Here is a 21,650-nt window from a genome sequence, read left to right as displayed (position 1 = left end):
CCAGACCTCACCACTTGATCCACCGTCTACAGCCAAGCTCTATGATACAATCACATTTGCTCCAACTCCTCAGACAGAGACACACCCACAAGATCTCTATGAAACATTCTTACAACTACAGTACCCACCTGCTGAAGAGAAGAAACAGACTGACAGAGCTAGAAGAGTACTCAGAAGTCACCTACTACAGGAGAGGCCCAACAAAGAAAGTAACAGAACGCCACTAGCCGTCACCTTCAGCTCCCAGCTAAAACCTCTTCAGCGCATCAAGGATCTACAACCTATCCTGAAGGATGATCCATCACTCTTACAGATCTTGGGAGACAGGCCAGTCCTTGCTTACAGACAGCCCCCAAACCTGAAGCAAACACTCACCAGCAACCACACACCACACAACAAAAACACTAATCCAGGAACCTATCCTTTCAACAAAGCCTGTTGCCAACTCTGTCCACATATCTATTCAGGGGATACCATCACAGGACCTAATCACATCAGCCACGCCATCAGGGGCTCATTCATTTGCACATCTACCAATCTGATATATGCCATCATGTGCCAGCAATGCCCCTCTGCCATGTACATTGGCCAAACCGGATAGTCTCTATGTAAAAGAATACATGGACACAAATCAGACATCAAGAATTATAACATTCAAAAACCACTTGGAGAACACTTCAGTCTCCCTGGCCACTTGATTACAGACCTAAAAGTTGTAATATTACAACAAAAAAAGCCTCAAAAAACAGACTCCAGCGAGAGACTGCTGAATTGGAATTAATTTGCAAATTAGACACCATCAAATTAGGCTTGAATAAAGACTGAGTGGATGGGCCATTACACAAATTAAAACTATTTCCCCATGCTTATTCTCTCCTCCCTCCCCCCCCCACCCCCACAGTTCCTCAATTCTCCTTGTCAATTGCTGGAAATGGGCCATTTTCATTACCACTACAAACAGTTCTTTTTCTCTCCTGCTGATAATAGCTCACCTTAACTAATCACTCTCCTTATAGTGTGCATGGTAACACCTATTGTTTCATGTTCTCTTTGTGTATATATATCTTCCTACTGTATTTTCTACTACATGCATCCGATGAAGTGGGTTTTAGCCCACGAAAGCTTATGCTCAAATAAATTTGTTAGCTCTAAGGTGCCACAAGTACTCCTGTTCTCAAGTCTGGTGTTACATAACTCTCCAAGGCCCTAATCTTGCAATGAGAGGTGTGCGGGTGGAACCCTACCCCCATGTGGAGACCCACTGAGATGTATGAGGTTTGGCACAGGGCTTTTAGCTGTGTGCATCTTATTGCAAGGTCAAGGTCCAAGCAAAGAAACAGTATGAAAGGATGTATATAAATTAGAATGTTAAAATTCAGTTTCAATAATAAAGTGTTACTAGCAACAGTGTTACAAATTTTCATATGGAAAGTGCCTCTTTAGGAGTTCCAATCTGCTTTTCTTGGAGATTATTTGGTTTCATTAAAGCCGATACCAACAGGAAGCTTTCTGAACCCAGAACAAAAATGTTCCATTTAAGTACCTAATATTTTTTTGGAAGTTTTTCTCCTTCATCTTTAATTAAGCTCTCCCCAGGCTCAGCAGCTTGGCGTGTTTCGCTTTAAAGTAAGCTTAGTCCCTAGCCAGTTTCTCCCCACCCCCTATTGCTCACAGCTTCCATTGTTTACATAAAGCTTAAGAAATAAACATGCTTTTACTAAAATACATGGATTACTAGTTGGCCAGTGATCAGGAACATTGTGACTGTTGATGTTCCCTCTTCATCTGGAGCTAAACAAATAGTAAGAATTTGTATTGCTTGTTATGCAACAACTCACGGTCACTTTATAATTCACAAATGATGTTCTACTGGGGGGGTGCATAAGAGAATTCTCCTCTACACAACGGATCTATTGCTCCACTCACTCAGCTCAACAACCTGAGAGATGAGGTGAGGTCTTGTGGGTGTGACAGACTGAAAAAAAACACAGGCTTGTTAGACTAGGTGACCTTTATAAGAAGCAATGGATGTGTAAGTATCAACAATAGCAAATTAACACTTTAGTCAACTAACGCTGTGCTTGATTAGTATCTCCCAGAGAAAGAATGGTCTTGCAGTTAAGGCTCTGGACTTGGAATCAGATGATCTAAGCCTGGTTCCTAGCTCTGCTACAGGCTTCTCGCTTGACCTTGGACAGTCACTCAATCTCTCTGTTCCACAATTCTCCATCTATAAAAGGGATACTACTACTTCCTCAGTCTGTCTTGTCTATTTAGATTGTAGCTTCTGGGGGCAAGGAATGTCTTTTCCTATGTGTAATTTATCATAATACAGTTCAATCTCAGGTGGGACTAAGTGTTACTGTAATATAAATAATTACACACCCAAAAAGAAAACTGTGTTAGAAGAACATTATTCATGTTGCAAAGTCAAGCACTCAATAGTTAGGAAATGCCAGGGTTAAGGTTGCCTGTGCAACCAATTTTATGAGGAGTTGGGACAGGGGAAATGGCTTCCCCGAAAGAGTGTTCTGTTTCCACCGTGTATACCCTCAACAGAGTACAACTTATATAGCACACAATAAGCATTGGGCAAGGTATTACACAGGCATTTGGAAAAGCTCATTTCATTGCAGGGATTGTGAGAGCGCTATTGATTCTTTTTCTCAGTGTAAGGCACTGTTCCAGATGCAGGAAACGTCAAACAAGCACCAGGGAGCTATGCCATGTGGGGAACACCTAGTATAGCTTATTTGAACACCAAACTACCTCAAACTAAAGAATGGACTGGCCAAGCATTCCAGGAAGCAGGGCCTTGCAGGCCCTGGACAAGGTGCTTAGGGTCAGGACGGCATTTTCTTAAAGGTTAAAAAAATAATAGTTTCCTGTTACTCTTATGACACCTACCTGAGTTACTGACAGAATGTGTTGGTAATGTGGCTACATGATAGCTGTTATTCTGTGGGGAGGGTGAGCAAAGAGATGTATAATTCCTTTCCTAGCAGGTTTCCCCTCAATTGCTTCCCCAAGAACCACTGCCTGCTGCAGTGACCCTCCTTTCAGCTAACTAGGCTTGGAAGCATTGAACTTTGGCAGGGTAGGAAGGAAGGTGAAGGGCGGTTCCTCAGTAGTGACACATGTTCTTCCTTGCTCCACCATCTGAAAGTTCCCAGACCCAAGCCTTTGACAAGCACTTTAGGCTGGCCCTGCAGCCACCCCCACCTCACACCCACTCAGCACAACCAGCAGTATCACACCGACTTGAACGGAGCCTTTGGTTAAGACATTCATAATCCTCAGGCATCCTCGGTGGAAGCATTCCCCACAACCAGAGCCTTGTGAGCCTCCTTCCCCATCAGGATCTACAACAAGCCACAGGACCCACCTAAAATAGGAGGGAATTCCATGGCTTGTAGGGGACATATGGGCAGGGGTTACTCTTGGAGACTTGAGTGCACCAAATCTGATCCTTCACCCTTTTATGGAACAGTCCAATTGAATCCAGTGGTGAATCAGTTCCTTGTGCTTGGCTTCCACTGGGTGACTGTAAGAGAGAAAAATCCCTTCCACAGTGAGGCTCTCACTCCAGATTTCATTGCATGGGATTTTATAGTGATTCCTATAGAAACCTGTTTGTTTCAGTCATGTTAAAACTCCATAGACCTTTACCACAAGGGAGCAACACAGCTGAACGCAAACACAATTGAGGTGCTCACTCAGTTGCAAAGACCTAGCTAACAGCTATAAGTGTTATAAGTCACATTCCTCCTTTCCCCGTGCCCTGCAGTGCAAGCAACTTTTTACAACGCTGCATCATCTTTAATAGATTACCACCTGGAATCAGCTTCTCAGCAAAACGCTCCTTCTTTCCCAAGGAAAGGGCTTTGATCCAATACACCAGTTCATTTAAACGCAATGAAATAGCTAGGCCTAGAGGTGCCAGTGCTGTGCATTGCCACATAAGGAGCACACACAAGTTTGACTCATGGACCTGGCTCTTGCTCCCATGCTGAGCACACTCTGGTAGCAACATGTTCTACCACCAGCCTGTGAGCCGCGAGGGCTAGGATGGGGAGATAGATGAGTACGCAAATCAGGGCAGGGATTGCACCATCCTGTATACATTTGTACAGCAACTAAAATGGGAAAGGCACAGACAGGTTCTGAAAGGAGCTTCTGGAGACTGAGCCTTGAGGGGGAGGATTGTAAATGGGGAAGGGATTCTTACCAATCCTAGGACAGCACCTCTGCTGCCGGGGACCTTACAAAAGGGAAGAATAAATAAGTGAAATGAGATCCACTGCTCTGTTTATATCTACACACAGTTTTCATGCAGGAAGACTCCATGCTACATCGCTGGAAAATTGTGCTGCTATCTCTTTAATGAGCTGCTCGTTTACAGCACCTGGCAAGACCTGTTACACTAGCTAACTGTGTGATATCTGAAACGCTTACAATTGAAAGCATGTTACGGCAATTCAGAACATACTTAATGTGGGTTTAGCAACATCCCCAACCTACTCAGGGTGGATGAACAGAAATAATCCACAGCAAAGCAAGTCACCCCTCAAGTCTATACTACACCGCACATGCATGGCTTAATTTTCAGAAGTTCTGAGCACCTAGAACTTCCACGTACTTCAACTGGAATTTTGGGTGCTAAACCCTTCCATAAAATCATAGTGTGTGTCTGCATATATATTATATACACATACATAGAAGGTGTATGTGTATATAAACACACACACCCAAAATGCAGCTATACATTTATAAACACAGGTATATAACTTCAAGTTCACAAAGGTTTCCAAGGGACATAACTATAACTGCAAACTGCTTAGGTCAGAGACTCTTTTATTATGTTTTGTACAGCACCTAGCACAATGGAGCTGCAGCCCCTAGGTGCTACCACAATACAAGAGTAATGAAATCAGGCGTTCACAAAAGAAAAAAGAAAAAAAACAAACAACAAAATAAGCGATAACTCACTTAGGTTGAAGGAAACAAAGGTATCTGCAATTAAGAACCTCCAACTTTGAGGTTCATAAGCATCAGATTTTTTTCTGTATAAACGATATAGATTTTATTATAACATACGTTCTATTAACTACACACACATACACAGGAGTCATGAAAAAAATGCACAGTTGTGGGTCCTGCCCCATCAAACCACCCCTTCTCCTTGACCGCCCCCAGAACCCCTGCCCCTGACTGCCCCCTGCTGCCCCATCCAACCCCTCCTCTCCTTTCTGTCTGCCCCCTGGGACCCTGCCCCCATTCAACCCCCCCATTCCCCACCCTCTGACCACCCCAACCCCGATCCACACCCCCACACCCTAACCACCACCCCAAACACCCCTGCCCTCTATCCAACTCCCCCACTCCATCCCTTTACTGTGCTGCCTGGAGCACCGGTGGCTGGCGGTGCAACAGCCGCACCACCAGAGCACCAGGACAGGCAGCCACGCTGCCCAGCTGGAACCAGCCTTGCCACCGTGCAGCACAGAGCACCGGATCAGGCTGCGGCTCTTCAGCTGTGCTGCCTGGCAAGAGCTCGCATCACCGCCGCCCAGAGCACTGCGCTGGCAGCACAGTGAGCTGAGGCTGTGGGGGAGGTGGAAACCAGGAAGGGAGGGCCCAGGGGTGAGCCTTCCGGGCCAGGCAGGAGGGTCCCAGGGGCCGTAGTTTGCTCACCTTTGACTTAGAGGCAAGGCCCTATGCCCTACTTGATTATGCAATCAAATGCTAAGCAATTTTCCTCTTTGTTCAGATGCTGCATAATTCCAGGATCGTGCCACAGGATGGCTCCATTCTGCAGTCAATGGAGGCAGTAGAGGAGGGAGGCATGTTTGAGGGACTGAAGAATACACAAGCAGCTCTGGGTGACCTGCATTTCCTCTAACAGACAGAGAGGAAGAGACCCTGGAGATGGCCTAGACTGGTCTGTGTGAGAGAGACGCAGAACACGATAATCTAAACTGGCTTGGCAGTCAAAAGCCATTAAAATTAAAATTAGATCATTTTTCCAAGATGGAAATGACACACTAGAACATGGTCTACTGCCCCATATTCACCCCCACTCTAGCCACACACTGTCCACCTCACTTCTCGTACACCCAACATCTATTGGAGAAGGCACCTGCCTAGTAAACATAAGAGCTCTGCTAGGTATAAGCCTCCAATTACAAGTCTCCCCCACCACCCAGGAACCAAGCGCACAGATCTAGGGTTTTGGGCACAACATTTAGAACTAATAAAGAGAATAGGGCACAGGTCTTGCTTAAATGACACTACAGTAATTTATTATGCAATTGTAGAATTAGCTGAACAGATCTTTAAACACACTGTAGTACTGGACATTTTCACTGGCAAACCACATTCACCATTTTCCTTCTAGGCCTTTAACCTGAAATATGCTTTCAGGGCAGAGTAGCAATGCTTGTGACCTCTGATTAGCAATACATGGTTCTCTCTTGCCCCATCTGCAGGCTCCCACTCCCAACTGCTCTCTATGCTAAAATAAACTGATGACAACAAGTGGGTCTCAGTGCCACAAGACTTCAGCTGTAAAGGCTCAGATATGGAACATTTCATTTAACTGCTAATCTGTAGGAAGCATTGTCTCACACCGAGCACAAGAATGGGAGTTGCAATGCCTAGGGTTTACTCCTGGTTCTCCCACTGTTTGACCTTGGGCAAGTCACTTACTGCTCTGTGCCTCGGTTTCCCAGTGTGTAAATGGTGGCTATTTCCCCATCCCCTACAGGCATGTTCTGAGGCCTAGTGCCCAAGGGTCTGACCCTACAAACCTTTACTTTCTCAAGAAGTCTCAGTTATTCAGCAGGTCTATCCGTGCAAGTACGGGTCTGAAGTAGCAGGCCCCTAACTTGTGTACAAACTGGCTCATATTGTTCTCCTGCCTGCAGCATGGCAATAGTCTCCCAAAGGGGGAGGGCACAACACACAAAATGATTGCTAGTACAGGTGCAGTTACAAATCACGTATTAATCAAAGGCAAGGGGGAGAACGAAAATACAATCTGCCAGTTGCCATTAGAAATGCTGCCCGTAACAAACAAAAAATTACAAGTCACCAGGAACATGACAACACTCTCGTGGTATATGTGAACATCTTCATTTGATTGGAAGTAGCTCCACCCTTTTTCCTCTCAAGGGCCTGCAATAGGGTTAAATAGGTTTTGTCTTCTCTTACAGGTAGAGAGGGACATCTGCACTTCAGACCTGAAGCAGCTGGCAAGGCTATGTTAGGGCACTAACTCAACCTTCTTAGATCATTTGATGCTATAACAACAACAACATTTTGTCATATCCTGCACCTTTTCTCCAAGGAAGGAACACTGCAACTTTAACATCACAAGGCCTAATAATTTGCTATTTTTTTGCATCTTGTCTAGTGCACACACAGTGGTGTTGGAACAATTTTTGTAGTGGGAGTGCAGAAAGCCATTGAACAAAACTGTAAACCCTGTATATGATGGAAACCACTGCACCCCTAGTTCCAGCATCCCCGCATACACATCTGTACAGAGTAAGGGGGGGCGGGTCCCAGAGCCCAGACTTCAGCCTGAGTGTACAATGCAATTTTGTAGCCCATAGCCTGCGTCCCACAAGCCTGAGTCAGCTGACACAGGGCAGCCAGTGTTTTATTGCAGTGTAGACATACCCTAGGTCTCAAAGCTTCGCTGTGAAATCAGTATTATATCCATTTTAAAGATGAATAAACTGAGGCACAGTGAAACAGCTATATTATGACAACTCCAGACTGCTTGCTGACTCAGATACTCAAGATACAAGCTCTGCAATAGTATTCTTTAAGGTATTTCTGTGGTGCTTGTCATTCTGATACCCAAGTCATGCTCTTCATTGTTGATGTTTCTCACTGAACAGGTCTAATTTCATTGTCCATCTTTCACTTGCTAGCTCTGTTCAAATTCACTTTCCAGTTCTCATGCACTAACAGCACACCACAGTTCTGTTAGCTTCACAATAATTCAGAAGAAGGGTTAAATAAAATTAAAGGTTAAAGTTGTTTTCACTGAACTTTATAAAATAGGGGTTTTTTTTCCATTTTTTATTAGCTTTTCTTCTCTCCCAACACTTAAAATAAAAGCAGCAAAATTTAGGGCTTGGTGTTATCCTGTCCCTTTAGGAATTCATGTAATTTTCCAACATCAAAATTTCAGATTCTAGCAATATCCATGGTTACAGAGAACAGCTGGTACTATCCTGTTTGAGATACTAAGAAACTAACTTACTCAGAATTAGAACACAAAGTTACAGAATTTCATGGGTAGGCCAGGGTTGTCTAGGTTGGTAAAGCTTGAAGACAGACAACATTTTTTAGCAGATATTTTGAATTCTTCCAACATCTCTGGGCTTTTTAAACTAGATATACAGTTCAGAGCTTGTATTGAGCAAGAGATTAATCAGGCAAACCACACACCCTTTAGTAATTTATGCCACCCACACACAAGAGAAGCAAGTAACAATTCTGTGCCAAGTATTATTTCTTGAAGATTGGCTGACGTAGAATTCAAACTGTCTCTTTTTCCCCTTATGTAGCTTTAAGGTCTTCTTAGGGCTGGAGTTTCTGGGATTTGCAACTCTCATTTCCAATGATCACAGCCTCCTGCACAGGGCTCGCTAGTTGCTTTGCATCCACGTGCAATTAGGTTAACAAGGCCCAGTATTTTGGTCTTGCGAGGTCACAGTTATTACAAGGAGAAAAAGTGTTGACTTACAAAATCCTCCTGGCCACTGAACAAGAAAATGCATCCAGAACAAAGCAATGTAACAAACCCATGGGCTGCAGGCAGACAAAATTACATTAATCACTCTCAGGAAGCCAACTCTAAAAGAAAAAAAAGAGAGAAAGGCTGTGTTCTCAGTTACACCAGAGTAAATCCCATTTACTTCACTAGAGTTACGCTGGATTCACACTGTTATAAATGAGACCAGAATCAGGCCCTCCAATTTCTACCACCGACCTAAAAGGAAAATACTCTGAGTCCTGGTTCCTTATCCTCTCTCTGCCCTCAGAAAGCAACACCATAAAAAAAGCCAGTTCACTACACCACCACACATATCTAAGGCCACGTCCAGACTAGATATTAAAATCGATTTTAGATACGCAACTTCAGCTACGGGAATAACGTAGCTGAAGTCGAATTTCTAAAATCGAGGTACTCACCCGTCTGGACGGCGCTGCATCGATGTCCGCGGCTCTCCGTGTCGATTCCGGAACTCCGTTCGGGTTGATGGAGTTCCGGAATCGATGTAAGCGCGCTCGGGGATCGATACATCGCGTCCAGACTAGACGCGATATATCGATCCCCGAGCAATCGATTTTAATCCGCCGATGCCGCGGGTTAGTCTGGACGAGGGCTAAGATAGTTAACTAACTTCACTGGGCAGTTTTGGGAGTAAGGTCTTTTAGACTCATAGACTTTAAGGCCAGACAGGACCATCCTGATCATCTAGTCTGACCTCCTGCATATGGCAGCCACAGAACCTCACCCACCCACTCCTGTAATAGCCTCCTAACCTCTGGCTGAGTTACTGAAGTCCTTATCCTTTAAATCATGATTTAAAGATTTCATGTTACAGAGAATCCACCATTTACACTAGTTTAAACCTGCAGGAGACCCGTGCTCCATGCTGCAGAGAAAGACCAAAAAATCAAACAGGGTCTTTCGTGCACAGGGTTCTCTGCTCCTATCTATATTCCAGTCTCACCACTGGAGTGGAGGGTATTAAAGCCAGAGGCAGGGTGCGCTCAGTGGTGGGCTGTCACCATTTTCAGAGTCTTATAATTTGATAAGGCTTTAAGTTGGTTTATATAAAAAGGGAAGCGTATGGGGGATGGAAGATTTACTAAAAAGCAGGAGGTGCTTATATTTTGTTGACTGGAATGAACACTGGTACTGCCAACAAGTAACAACAACACTATCAAGTGTTCAAAAATTGTGAGTCAGGCATAAAAAAGTCATGAGATTTAAAATAAATAAATACCAGGGTCCTTTTTGTCTCCCTTATAGTTTCAAGATGTTAAGGTACACTCAGATCACACTCTCAAGCTTTTCTCCACAACCAGGATAGCTAAGAACTATTGTTTTAAATGACAGATAAGATTCTCACATAATCAGTTGACTCCAAGAGCTGGGGCTTTAAGAAGATCAAATATCATGAGCTTCACAATAAGATTGAAAGAGTTGGCAGCACTGCAATATGCATTTCTAGATAACACTTTGCCTGTTTCTCATCAGCACTGAAGTTTTTTTTTTTAAATATCTGAGGGAGGTAACTTGAGAGTAAACAACTCTATTAGAATTGTTAATCTAGTAACTGAGAATTGTCTGTGTGCAACCTCCTCCTCCACTCTCTCATGCTGCAATGCATTAATTATTACATACAAGGCTGCTTATCATTAAAGTCTCAGATTAATCCTGTTTCTTGTTCTTTTAGTTTTATATTTGCATTTTTAGCTACTGCAAAATAAAGACGGACATTTTAAAGCTTTTCACTTTACTCCAATTGCTGCAATGAGGTTACATCTGAGATTATTTCACAGGAACTTCAAATGAAGTGCAACCAAAGGGCAATATCCTCCATTATGCTGATCAAATTCAAAAGATGTGTGTCTACTCATTCCATTTATACTCCAAGAGGATAAGCATCAATGCAAGGTACAGCCAAAGGCTAACCCAGGCCCCTCAAAAGAACTACAAACTCACAGCTGTGGTTAAAAATAATTTTTAATGAGAACTCTTCATGCATTCCTAATAAACTCTGATGCTTAAAACCAAACTTTAAAAATCTAGTTTACTTAATTATTTTTGCTGTTTTTGCAGCAGAGGCAACTAACAATCTGATCCAGAACCACTGACAGACCTCAGGAAAATTGACATGAAAGAATGGGGGATTAGGAAGGGAGAATGAAGAGGAGAAGGTTGGAAAAAAATTCAGGGGAGTTAAATGAAGAGGTCGGGAAATATTAGTAAGATGGAGAAGACAAAAAACATAGGGAAAACTGTGAAAGGCAATATGATTGCTTGGGAGAATCATTAGGAGATGCCATGTAATCTGATGGTTAGAAGATGATCCTGGGAATCAGGACACTTGGGTTCTATCCGCTGACTCAGTGTGTGGACTTAAGGGTAGCAACTTCCCCTCTCTGTTTACACATCTATAAAATGGGACTAATGCTACTACCTTATAGCATAGGATGTGGAAATTTAATCAGTTCAAGTCTGTATAGTGCTCTGAGGCCCTTGGGTGAAAAGCAGACAGAAGTCTAATGGTTATACAATAGCCTTAGAGCAATTAATATAAGATGTCAAGTCCATCTGAAATGAGCCTATTTGAAAAACTGTTCCACATCAACAGCTACAGTGCCACCTTCAGGAGAGGACAGATAAGACCTTTTCAAGAAACGTGAAACTCGAAGCCCAGGTTCTATAATGTATTTGAAATATATGGACAACAACAAAAAGAAGAAGTCCTAGATATTAAAATCAAATTTAATCCCTTGTGTCAACAAATTTACTAAAAGTCTGTTTACTTTTCATCATCTGTCACAGGAACACTTCAAATGTTTGAAATTTAAATTACTTTTTCATATCAGAAATAAGTAAGAGTGAAACAATGGCTTATACCTCCTGCTTACAATGTTAGCAAATACCCTAAATGGAGCTATTTTCTTTGTCACTCAATGTAAGTCATAAGTTTACTAGCCTAATGGGTGACTAAGCTATAGGCAAAGAAAGGAAGACATTAAGTGTGTGTGTGTATGAATGAAATAAAATAGGAAAAACTAAAGAATATTTTCACAGAGAATGAATATCTATATCTACATCTACATATACACACACACACCCCTGCCTCCATTAAATTATTCTTTAGTTTTTCCAATTTGGCTGAAGAGTCCACAAAACATCACTACAAAATCCACCCCCGCCCCCAAACAGATCCTGAATTTAAATCCTGGAGTCTTGGATAGAAGTTTTTTTTTAAATTTAGATTTACACAACAAATAAAGAGTGCTTTAATGACAGATGTTTGACACTGACACTGTCCCTTCAGTTTACACAACCCTGTACAGTGAGGGGTCTGAAAGAGGGTTTAAAGTCATCAGTGCAATGAAATATTGCTAAAATTTACTTGAGTGCATTTTCAAAAATGACCTCCCAGAATTCACTGTATCATTAGGGTTTTCCCTTTCTAGCCCACAGAGCCAGCAGGGCCCTACAATGAGGTATGCAAAGCTTTTCTGTATGTATTAGATGAGTCAGTTCCTACTTTCTGCTCCTTGTTCTTTTACTCTCAGTACCAAAATAGTTTGGCTGTTAAAACTATGTTTTCTCCTCTCACTAAAACTTTTCTCTGAACTAGGATCTTAGCTCAGTTTCTCTGTTCTGATGAAGCCCTGATCCATTTTTATCAGTAACATGCACCTGGTTTGTCCCTTCCAGATAGCAGTTTTGATAAAGCAGGACAGATTAGACAAACTAGTTTACCTATCCTAGGAATTAGAGGACATAACACAGCATCAATTTTTAAGCAGAAATCCCCATTGATCTCAATGGGGAATTCAGATTAAAAACAACAACAAAAAAAACCTAACAATGACCAGACAAAAACGCCCGTCGGGACACCTTATCCATCTCGTTAGCCAAAGCAGGGTTGTTCATGGGTGGTTCATTCTCCATCCGGACTTAAACATAAAAGATGAAGACAAGATGGACATTCCTCCAACATGACCACAGAAACTCACCAGTCTAGAATGTGCACTCTTGATTTTAAGAAGCAATCCCTACTCAATGATGTACCAGAAAAGCCCCACAAAGTTCCCTGCTAGTATATCCTTGGAGAAGTCTTTTCCCCAGCCACAAATGTAGGGATCAATTTAATTTTGAGCAAGAACCACTATGGTTAAGTATTTAATTCCATTTTTACTCCAAGACACCATTTGGTTTCTACAGGACCTTCTGGAAACAGAAGCCTCACTCTGCACAGAGCTGTAATAGTGGATATTCTTCCACTGTTGGACAAAGCAGCAAAAGAGTCCCATCTCTTGTACAAAAAGGTAGTCAAAGGGCTGCTGCACAACACACTGAGGAACTACTGCTGTGAGCAGGGGCAGCTCCAGGCACCAGCACGCCAAGCGCGTGCCTGGGGCTGCAAGCCACAGGGGGCGCTCTGCTGGTTGCCGTGAGGGCAGCAGGCAGGTTGCCTTCGGCGGCATGGCTGCGGAGAGTCCACTGGTCCCGCGGCTTTGGCGGACCTCCCGCAGGCATGCCAGCGAATCCGCGGGACTGGGACTTCCTGCAGGCAAGCCGCCGAAGGCAGCCTGTCTGCTGTGCTTGGGGCGGCAAAATACCTAGAGCTGCCCTTGGCTGTGAGGAACAGGCTACAGAGGCACTTATGGGAGAGCTATGGAGAAACCAGATGAACTTTACAGACCATTTATCAAAGTGCTTGTAGTTCCTATTTCCAGGCAAATGAAACATAAAATGTAAAGCAAATAAAGTTAATCTGTATCTAGATGATTTTAATAAATAAAAAGGAAGAAAAACATCAGTGCAGTAGTTCTAGCTGCCTTGCCAGCTGTTGTTAAATCCCTGAAACTGCAACACCTACAGCGGATTTATAGAAACAAGACACTTTCAGAATGGCAGACAGGCAGGTTCCCTGCCATTCCGCAGCAGATCCTCCATGGATGTTTGAACTGAAGTTAACCACAAGCAATGCGCACAACTGACATCCTGTGTTCAGTAAACCCAACGGAAACAGGTGCCTCTCCTGCCCAATGCACCCTGCTGCCTCACATATCAGGGACACTGCTTGTGCTTGGGCGACACCGGCTGGGAATTCTTGGCTGCCTCAGCTGTACCCACAGTGGTGGGGCATCGCGGTCTGACTTGCAGAATCCAGAACTGGCCTGGGTTTTTAGCCTCATTGTCCTTCGCTGTCACATTTTGAAGTGGGTCACAGACTGAAATACAGCTAGGCACCTTCCTTTTTGTTTAAGAGCCTCCAATCTAAAATGGGTCAGTCAGGGGTCCTGAAGACCCAGGGCACACTGACCCTTTAGAAGAACTGCTATTCTGGTTAGGTTTGCTTCCCCAGAGGGGAAAAGCTAGAGCATTACGACACTGCCCCAACATCCATTTACATGGGAAAGGAATCCCCATTTCATCCACTCCCTAACCCTTCTCACAATACCTGTGTGAGATATAGGAATACTGTTCCCTTTTTACAGGAGGAGAAACTGAGGCACTGAGAGGAGACTCAGCCAAGGCCACAATGGGAGTCAGTCACTCCCATGATGCATGCTAGGGAGTCTTTACCAAACCCAGTAAGGACCAGGCCTTTTTTTACTAGGTTGTCTAATCACCGTTATCATTTTCAAGTATCCCACTATTGCTCCATGCTTTCTTATTGGCCATATCTGCTAGAAGTGACTGATTCTTGCTCTTCCCTTGGGTAAAGATTTTACTCTAGCTTCAATTTTTCTCTACAATACTCCTTCCCCTCCACAAAATGAAACCTCCAATGTGTCTCATCAAGTCTTGTCTCCTGCTGCACGTAGCCAAGGGGCGTGCTGGATATTCACAGCAGTACATGCTGATCTTCATTGGATTGCTTGTTTACATATGCTTAACAGTATATTTCTTTAAACAAAGGAGCTATGCATTCAGTGTTTTGTTGAAAGAAGGTTGTTTTTACAAACTGACCCTGAATTTGAGCTCCAAGGATTCTACATTTTAGGAGATCAAAAACAAGAGAATGCAGTGCAAACAAGAAATAAACCTCGATAAATTACAGCCATGTGCCTGTGCTGCTATTGCTTAGTTTGAGTTAGCACCTTTTTAATATAAATATAAGCCCTTTTTTTCAGGAGTATAACTTGGCTGGAATACTACTCTGCCTTTACATCTTAAAAGTTCTCCCCAAATACTACATCATTCTTATAAAAACCTACAAGATAGGCGTGTACTAGCCCCCATTTTATAGATGGAGAAACTGAGGCAGAGAGGTTAAGTGACTTGCTCCTGGCCACAAAGTGACACGGTGGAAGAGCTGGGTTAGAGTGCAGGAGTTACTCTTAGTCCTGTACTTAATCTATTGGGGGTTCTCACACTATGGTCTGTAGAGTACTTGCTGGTGGTCTATAGGAAGCTGTCAAGTGGCACACTTTTGGCTCTGTTTCCAGCTCAGAGCACCAGGCCAGCTGAGAAGGAAGATGAAATGCAGAGCATAAATAGACAGTGTGATTCTTTTCAGGAAGGCCATAACACTTAGCAATCCGAAAGAAGCTACAAATTCTTGTCTGATTATGTTTCCACAGGGATAGTATGTAATTGTAAGTGGGGAGGGGAGGAGGTGGTCTGTGAAACCAAGAATGGGGGAGGAGGGATGCATGGAGGTAGTCCCATACAGCTCCCTTGCCAGAAGGGATGGGAAGTGAAGCTATGGGCCAGACTCAGGGCTGTGTCTAGCAGCATTAGATAGCAAGTGTAATTCACTGAAGCAATCCAAGCATGAAGTAGAACATGTCAAGCAGAGTAGCTGCTCTCCATCTCCACTCCTATCCAGACGTGCCTTCCCTTGACCCATGGAATCCCAGCTTCAGGTCTTAGCCCAGAGGGACCTCAGCAGGCTGCTGGAATTGCAGGTGTATGGACTCTCTGAGCCTGTACATTTAAATGCCAAAATACTATCAGAGGATTAAATAAATAAATAAATAATCCTCCATTGTACATGGGCACCCTTTGCCTTCTCCCTGAAAGCTAGAATTCCATACAAATGTTTAGTGCGTAGTGTACCATATACAGGTCCAGTGATCGGGAAGCAAGTGAGAACCGACATACTAACATATAATGGCAACATTAGCTAGCAGGTCAAAGCATATGCATTATTAATGGTCTCTTTGCTAAGCACACAGACCAAAATTCACATTTGTCACATAGGCAATTTAATTACAAAGCACTGGATTGACTCAGACACCTATATTGGCTTCTTTCTTTCTACATGACTGTGTAAGGTTGGTTTTGTTTCCCCTCCCCCTCACTCTCTCACACGTTAGAAGAAACAGGGGCATACTCCCGCATGCCCATGGCAGAGTTTTTATCACTTTATCACGTCAGTTTTCAATATCCTTAGTTAGATCTTCTCTTTTAAAACTGTGCCTTGGGTTTTGTTGATAGGATCACAAGAAGGAAACAGATAACAGATTTCCTGAAGAATACAAACACAGAGATGCACTGTGTATTCCACCACTTAACCATTTAAAAGACAACCCATGTTAACATTGTACTGTTAATAGCCTAGAAGTGACAATGCTAAGATTGTCCATACATCTTTAACTCTGCCGCCATGTGGATATGCACTATGTTACCATCTTTAATTGCATGATTATATTATTTCTCAACAATATCATGCTGCTAATTCTGGAATCTAAGAGGTGTAGCATCTTGTAATTCCTTTCATTGCTGTACATTCATTGTCAAATCATCTATCTAGTACATCAGTGCAATGTGACCTAGGGCAGTGTTTCTCAACGACCAGTCCATGGACCAGTGATCGTCCCTCAGATCTCCTTGATACAGTTTAGGAAGGCCACAAGCGAGTCCCTGGTATCAAAATGTTTGAGAAACACTGGTTCTAGAGGATAGATCACCAGACAGAGAGTCGGGAGATCTGGATTCTATTCTCAGCTGTGATCAGGGCTGGTGCTTCCATTAGGCGACCCTAGGCAGTTGCCTAGGGCACCAGGATTTGGGGGGGAGGCATTTTGTGCGCTCCCCATGGGGTGCGTGGGACCTTCCGGTTCCACTCCTGTTGCGCCGCTGAAGGACCTTCTGCCAACGTGCCGCGGAAAGCAGTGGCAGGCAATTGAGCAGCTCAATGATTGCCACTGTCACCTGCGGCATTTCGGCGGAGGGTCCTTCTTTGGTGGTGCGATGGGAGTGGAACCGGAAGCTCCCGCGCGTCTCGTGGGGAGCGCACAAAATACCGCCCCCCTGAATTCTGCCTAGGGCGCTAGAAACCCTGGCGCCACTCCGGGCTGTGATACTGACCTGCTGTGTGACTTCATGCAAGTCATTTCACTTCTCTGTTTCCTCTCCCACACTTTGTATGTATTGTTTATTTGATTATAAGCTTTGGGACAGGGACTGTCACTAGCACAATACAACCACAATCTCAGCTGGGCCTGTAGCTGCTACCCTAATACAAACAAATAAATAATTAACTTAGGTACAGGCTCTTTTCTATCGTTAGAAGACAATCCTGCACACACTTCATCCTGCTACTAACTTTTCTTATGTCAGTATCCCTATTGAATTTAAGCGACCAAAATTACTAACAGGCATTTTTACAGGGCTAAGGCCATTTGTCAGCAGCCTTCCTGGGGTGCAATTCAGAGGAGGCAGTTAAAAAGCTTGTTTAACTGGAAAAAAAAAGATGCTCTATATGTCAGTTAAGTTTCCTTTTTATTCTGTAGTATGTTGTGTAAGAACAGTTAATGTTGCACTCGTCATATAAATTGTTTTAATGGTCTGCTTAATTGGCATGCACATTGTTCTACACAGATGCACATAAGATCGTAAAATACTGTTATATTTGAGAAAACATCTTTAATTACCGTCACACAGTGGATATGCACAAGGCATGTTACATGTGCAACCTTAACTTCATCATTTTGACCTTTTTGTGCTTCAGTGCAATCCTATAGGCTCTTAACAGTGTTTTTTATATATATATATAAAACTTCCTCAGCACGGTTTTTTGTTGTGTTTTTTGTTTTCCTTTTTAAGAAAGAAGAAAGCTAGTAACAACTCCTGTGCTCCTGTGACAACATGGAACTATTTGACTGGACAGCATCAGAATATTTTTAATATACATGCTGAAAATACACATTTCTGCCACGCTACAAAAAAAAAACTATTCGGGGGATTTTCTTTTGTTTTGCTTTTGTGTGTGGGAGAGGAGCACTGACACTTTCCAAAAAGATTCACCTTTGGGCACAGAACAAGCTTGGTAATTCAGCCCAAAGGTGGAAGTTCTAAACCAGTGAAAAAACAAAGGGTCAGAATGCAAACGCTTATGCAACCTTCATCTGTTGCCTATGCCCCTCCAGCAAAATATTTTCAAGCTTTCCTCTTTCTGGAAATGTTTGTTTTGTTTCACTCTGGACAGCAATGGAGTTTTCTTATTTGATCTGGTTTTCATGATTCGCTCCCTGGGGATATCTTTGTAGGAATGGAAGTCATTTAATATACAGATTTTAACCCAAACTTCCTCCCTCTCCCCCAAATTACATCTGCTGCAAGGAGACACCTAGATTTAAACAGCATGCAGGCTCTGATATAAACCAACCAAAGGCAAGCAGCAGAAAGGGGAGTTCCCAAAGCACCGATGCTAACAGAGGCACTGCAGGAGTGACAGCCTGGACTGGAACTTGCTCCTACAGCAGACACTCTGATGTCTCCCACTTAAACCAGATACGTTCCCAGTTGCGTTTCTAGGGCACCCCTGCCGACGCCGGGTGTGCGTGTCCGTGTGACACCAGACAAAGTTACATACAGGTCCCTTTGCGGAGTCAGGCCCAGGATTCCCTTAGATCTGGTTACGGGGTGATTTCTGTGCAAGCCACTTATCCCTCAGTCAGTCACCTTCCATCAGCTCCCCTCCCCAGACTCCGCTCAGAGCCCAGCGGGGCCCGGGAGAGGCCGGTCTCGGGGAGGGGGACCCCGCCGCCTTCTCACCTGTTTTGAACTCCAGCGTGGGGTCCTTCTCGCCGCCGCCCAGGTCGCTCTGCAGCATCACGTAGAGGATCCCGAAGGAGTTCTGGATGCCGAAGATGGACCCGTTGCACCAGGTGGCGGCGAAGACCACGATCCAGCCGAAGCCGCCTTCGGGAGGCTGGAAGCCCGGCCCGGCCCCCTGCAGCCCCCCGGCCTCGGCTGCCTCGCCATCCTCCTCCGCCTTGGGCCCCTTCGCCTCGGACACCGCCTGCTCCTGCTTGTGCAGCGCCATCTCGGCCGGGCTGGGGCAGGGGCTGCAGGCGCCGCTGCCTCTTGGATCCCGGCTGCGGAGCCTGTCCAGCAGCTGGTCCCACATGCCCTCTCCTGCTCCCGCTCCGCTCCCCCTATCATCCCTCGGCTCGCCTGCTCCTCCTCCGCCCGCCGCCGCCAGCTGGTGCCTCCTCCCCGCCTCTCCTCCCCCAGCTGTATCCTCCTCCATCTCCCGGGCGCCGCCGCGCAGCGCCCTTCACCGGCGGCTGCCGCAGGCCAGAGAGACCAGGCGGGTTAGCGCGGGAGGGGGACCGGCCCCAAACAGGAGGGGGGCGGGGAAAGCCGCGGTACACGAGCCCTCCGCCCCCGCAGCGCGGAGAGAGGGTCGGGGCTCAGCAGCCAGCCGGGTCCAGACCCCTGCAGCGTAGCCCAGCCCCGCCGGGCGGATCCCACTCTGTGCCTGGACCTTGGTTTTCACGTGGTGGGGGAGGGGGGTCTTCTTCCCAGCTTCCCCCACCCCTGGTTTCCTGCCTCCCCTTGCACGGTAAACAACGCAGGAATCGGCGCGTCCCTGCGGCGGCCGGGCGGGCTGCGTCCGACACACGCGCGCAGAGCCCCGGGATCCGTTCGGTCTTGCCCCCCACGGGGGCGAATCCCCACGCGGAAAGCAAAGGGGCCAGGCTACAGATTGGAGCCCTGCGCCCGCCGGCCCGGCCCGGCCCGGCCCGCCCACCTCCTAGCGGACGGGGGGGGGGGAGCGGGGGAAGAGCCGGGCTTTAAAAACAACCCCCGCCCCCTTCCTCCCCAAGAATGTAATTCCCCTGCCCCGGCCCGCAGACGCCTCCGCCCGAGCGCCCTGCCTAGGGCAGTTCATTGGCAGCGCCCGCCCGGCGCCGCCCCCTTTGGAAGTCAATCAGGGCATTGTTGGTGGAGCGCAGAGCTGCACGGCGAAGGGCCCGGAGCAACCGCACGGGCTGCCAAGACTCCCCCCGCCACTCCAGGGTAGCAGGTTTCTATAACTTTTGGTGGTGCCCAGAAGGGGTCCAAGTCCCGCCCCCTCCCCCACCTGCCTAAGGCTCTGGGAGGGAGTTTGGGTGTGGGAGGGGTGCAGGCTCTGGGAGGGAGTTGGAGCGAGTTTGGGTGTGGGCTCTGGGCTGGGGAAGGGGTTGGAGTGTGGTGCTTATTTCGGACAGCTCCCGAAAGGGACCCACACACCCCTCTGTCAGCAGCTCCTAGGCGGCGGGGTTGCGAGGGTCTCGCATGCTGCATCCTGCCGGCACCGGCCCTGCAGCTCCAATTGGCCGCAGTTCCCGGCCCATAGGAGCTGTGGAGTTGGTGCTCAGGGTGAGGGCAGTGTGCAGAGACACACATTCCCACCTCCTGAGGCCACAGGGACGTGCTGGCCGCTTCCAGGTGTGGTGGAAGCTGCCTGAGCCCAGGGGCCCTTTTGAATCGCATGGGGGCAGTAGGTGGGACCAGGGGAGAGACCCAGCCCCAAACACTGGTGGAGCTGGGCCCCCAGGCCCTGAATATTCCTGGAGCATGGGCACCACGGGCCCATATAACTCACCAGCTGGGTAAATGCCCCACCTCACCACAGGAGACCCATGCCTCACCAGGGCAGGTTACTGTGCCTTCCCCACTACCTGCAGCTGAATCCTCCCTGAGAGCCCCAGTTCCCACCCCCGGCACATGGGGGCAGTGGAGAGGCTGCAGCACCGAGGGCAAGTGAGGTGTGTTAGGGGTCAGCCCAGCAGATGGGTTTGAGGTACAAGGTATTGGCTGCTGGATTCATAGCAAGTGATTATTATTTTGCCAGTTTCCATACAGTGCCACATGGGTGTTCATGGCCTGTAGAGGCATCCATAGATGCTGTAGGCCTGATACAGCAAACAGCTACGCACATGATGGCTATTAGGACTACTCACATCAGGAAAGTTACTTCTCAGCATAAGGATTCACAGGATCAGACCCTATCTTTGTTCCCATGCCTAGATAGTAGGGCAAACTCCTAGACAAAGAAATCCCTAAACTGACAGGGTGGCTGAGCCAGTGAGCTTACCAACCTAAACCCCCAGTCCTGCAAGTGAATATGGGTTTCATGAACCAGCCCAGAGCCCCTTGATTTCATTGGACTCAGATCATGTGTACGGGTCTTTGGTGTTCAGCACTCTGGGCCCAAAGTGCTTGGGTGAGAGCCTTCTCCTTATACAATGACAGACACAGTTCCAACTGCATTTGTTTCGTCACAGCCAAAACTTGATAATAGTAACACTTAACAACCCTTGTGCAATACACAATTTCAAATACTTATATCCAACCTACTAACTAAATTTACTAACCATGTTCAGTAGATCTCTGAAGTGCTTTGCGCTGTTGCTTCAACATGTGGATCTCTTTTGAAATACCAGTCCATTTGTTCAGGCAGTTTTATGTCCTGGAGCTTTGCTGTCATGACCTGGTTGTTGCCTAACTGAGTCCTTCAGGCAAAACAGAAAACTCAGGGCCCCTCTCTCCCTTCTGGAAGTAGGAAAAGGTGTTGCCCCTTAAGACTGCAGGACAAGCTCATGTGACATCATGGATATTGCATCACGTTCATGAAGTGGTAGCA

The 21,650-nt window shown here is 45.9% G+C and overlaps 1 protein-coding gene across 2 annotated transcripts in view; it reads right to left on the bottom strand.

The window, feature by feature from the left end:
- SLC16A2 (solute carrier family 16 member 2) overlaps positions 1 to 19,725 on the bottom strand; it is a 111,652-nt gene extending 91,927 nt beyond the window's left edge. Inside the window, exon 1 of one of the 2 annotated variants that reach the window (XM_030575485.1) lies at positions 18,791 to 19,725. In XM_030575485.1, coding sequence (XP_030431345.1) covers positions 18,791 to 19,268 — 478 coding nt within the window. In that variant the 5' untranslated portion in view covers positions 19,269 to 19,725. The remainder of the gene's footprint in view (positions 1 to 18,790) is intronic. The other variant, XM_030575484.1, reaches the window with a different exon arrangement.
- Between the last annotated feature and the right edge of the window lie 1,925 nt (positions 19,726 to 21,650).

Source organism: Gopherus evgoodei, chromosome 9, assembly GCF_007399415.2.
Source record: "Gopherus evgoodei ecotype Sinaloan lineage chromosome 9, rGopEvg1_v1.p, whole genome shotgun sequence".
In the NCBI taxonomy this organism is placed as follows: Eukaryota; Metazoa; Chordata; order Testudines; family Testudinidae; genus Gopherus; species Gopherus evgoodei.
This window is presented reverse-complemented; position numbering and strand designations above follow the sequence as displayed.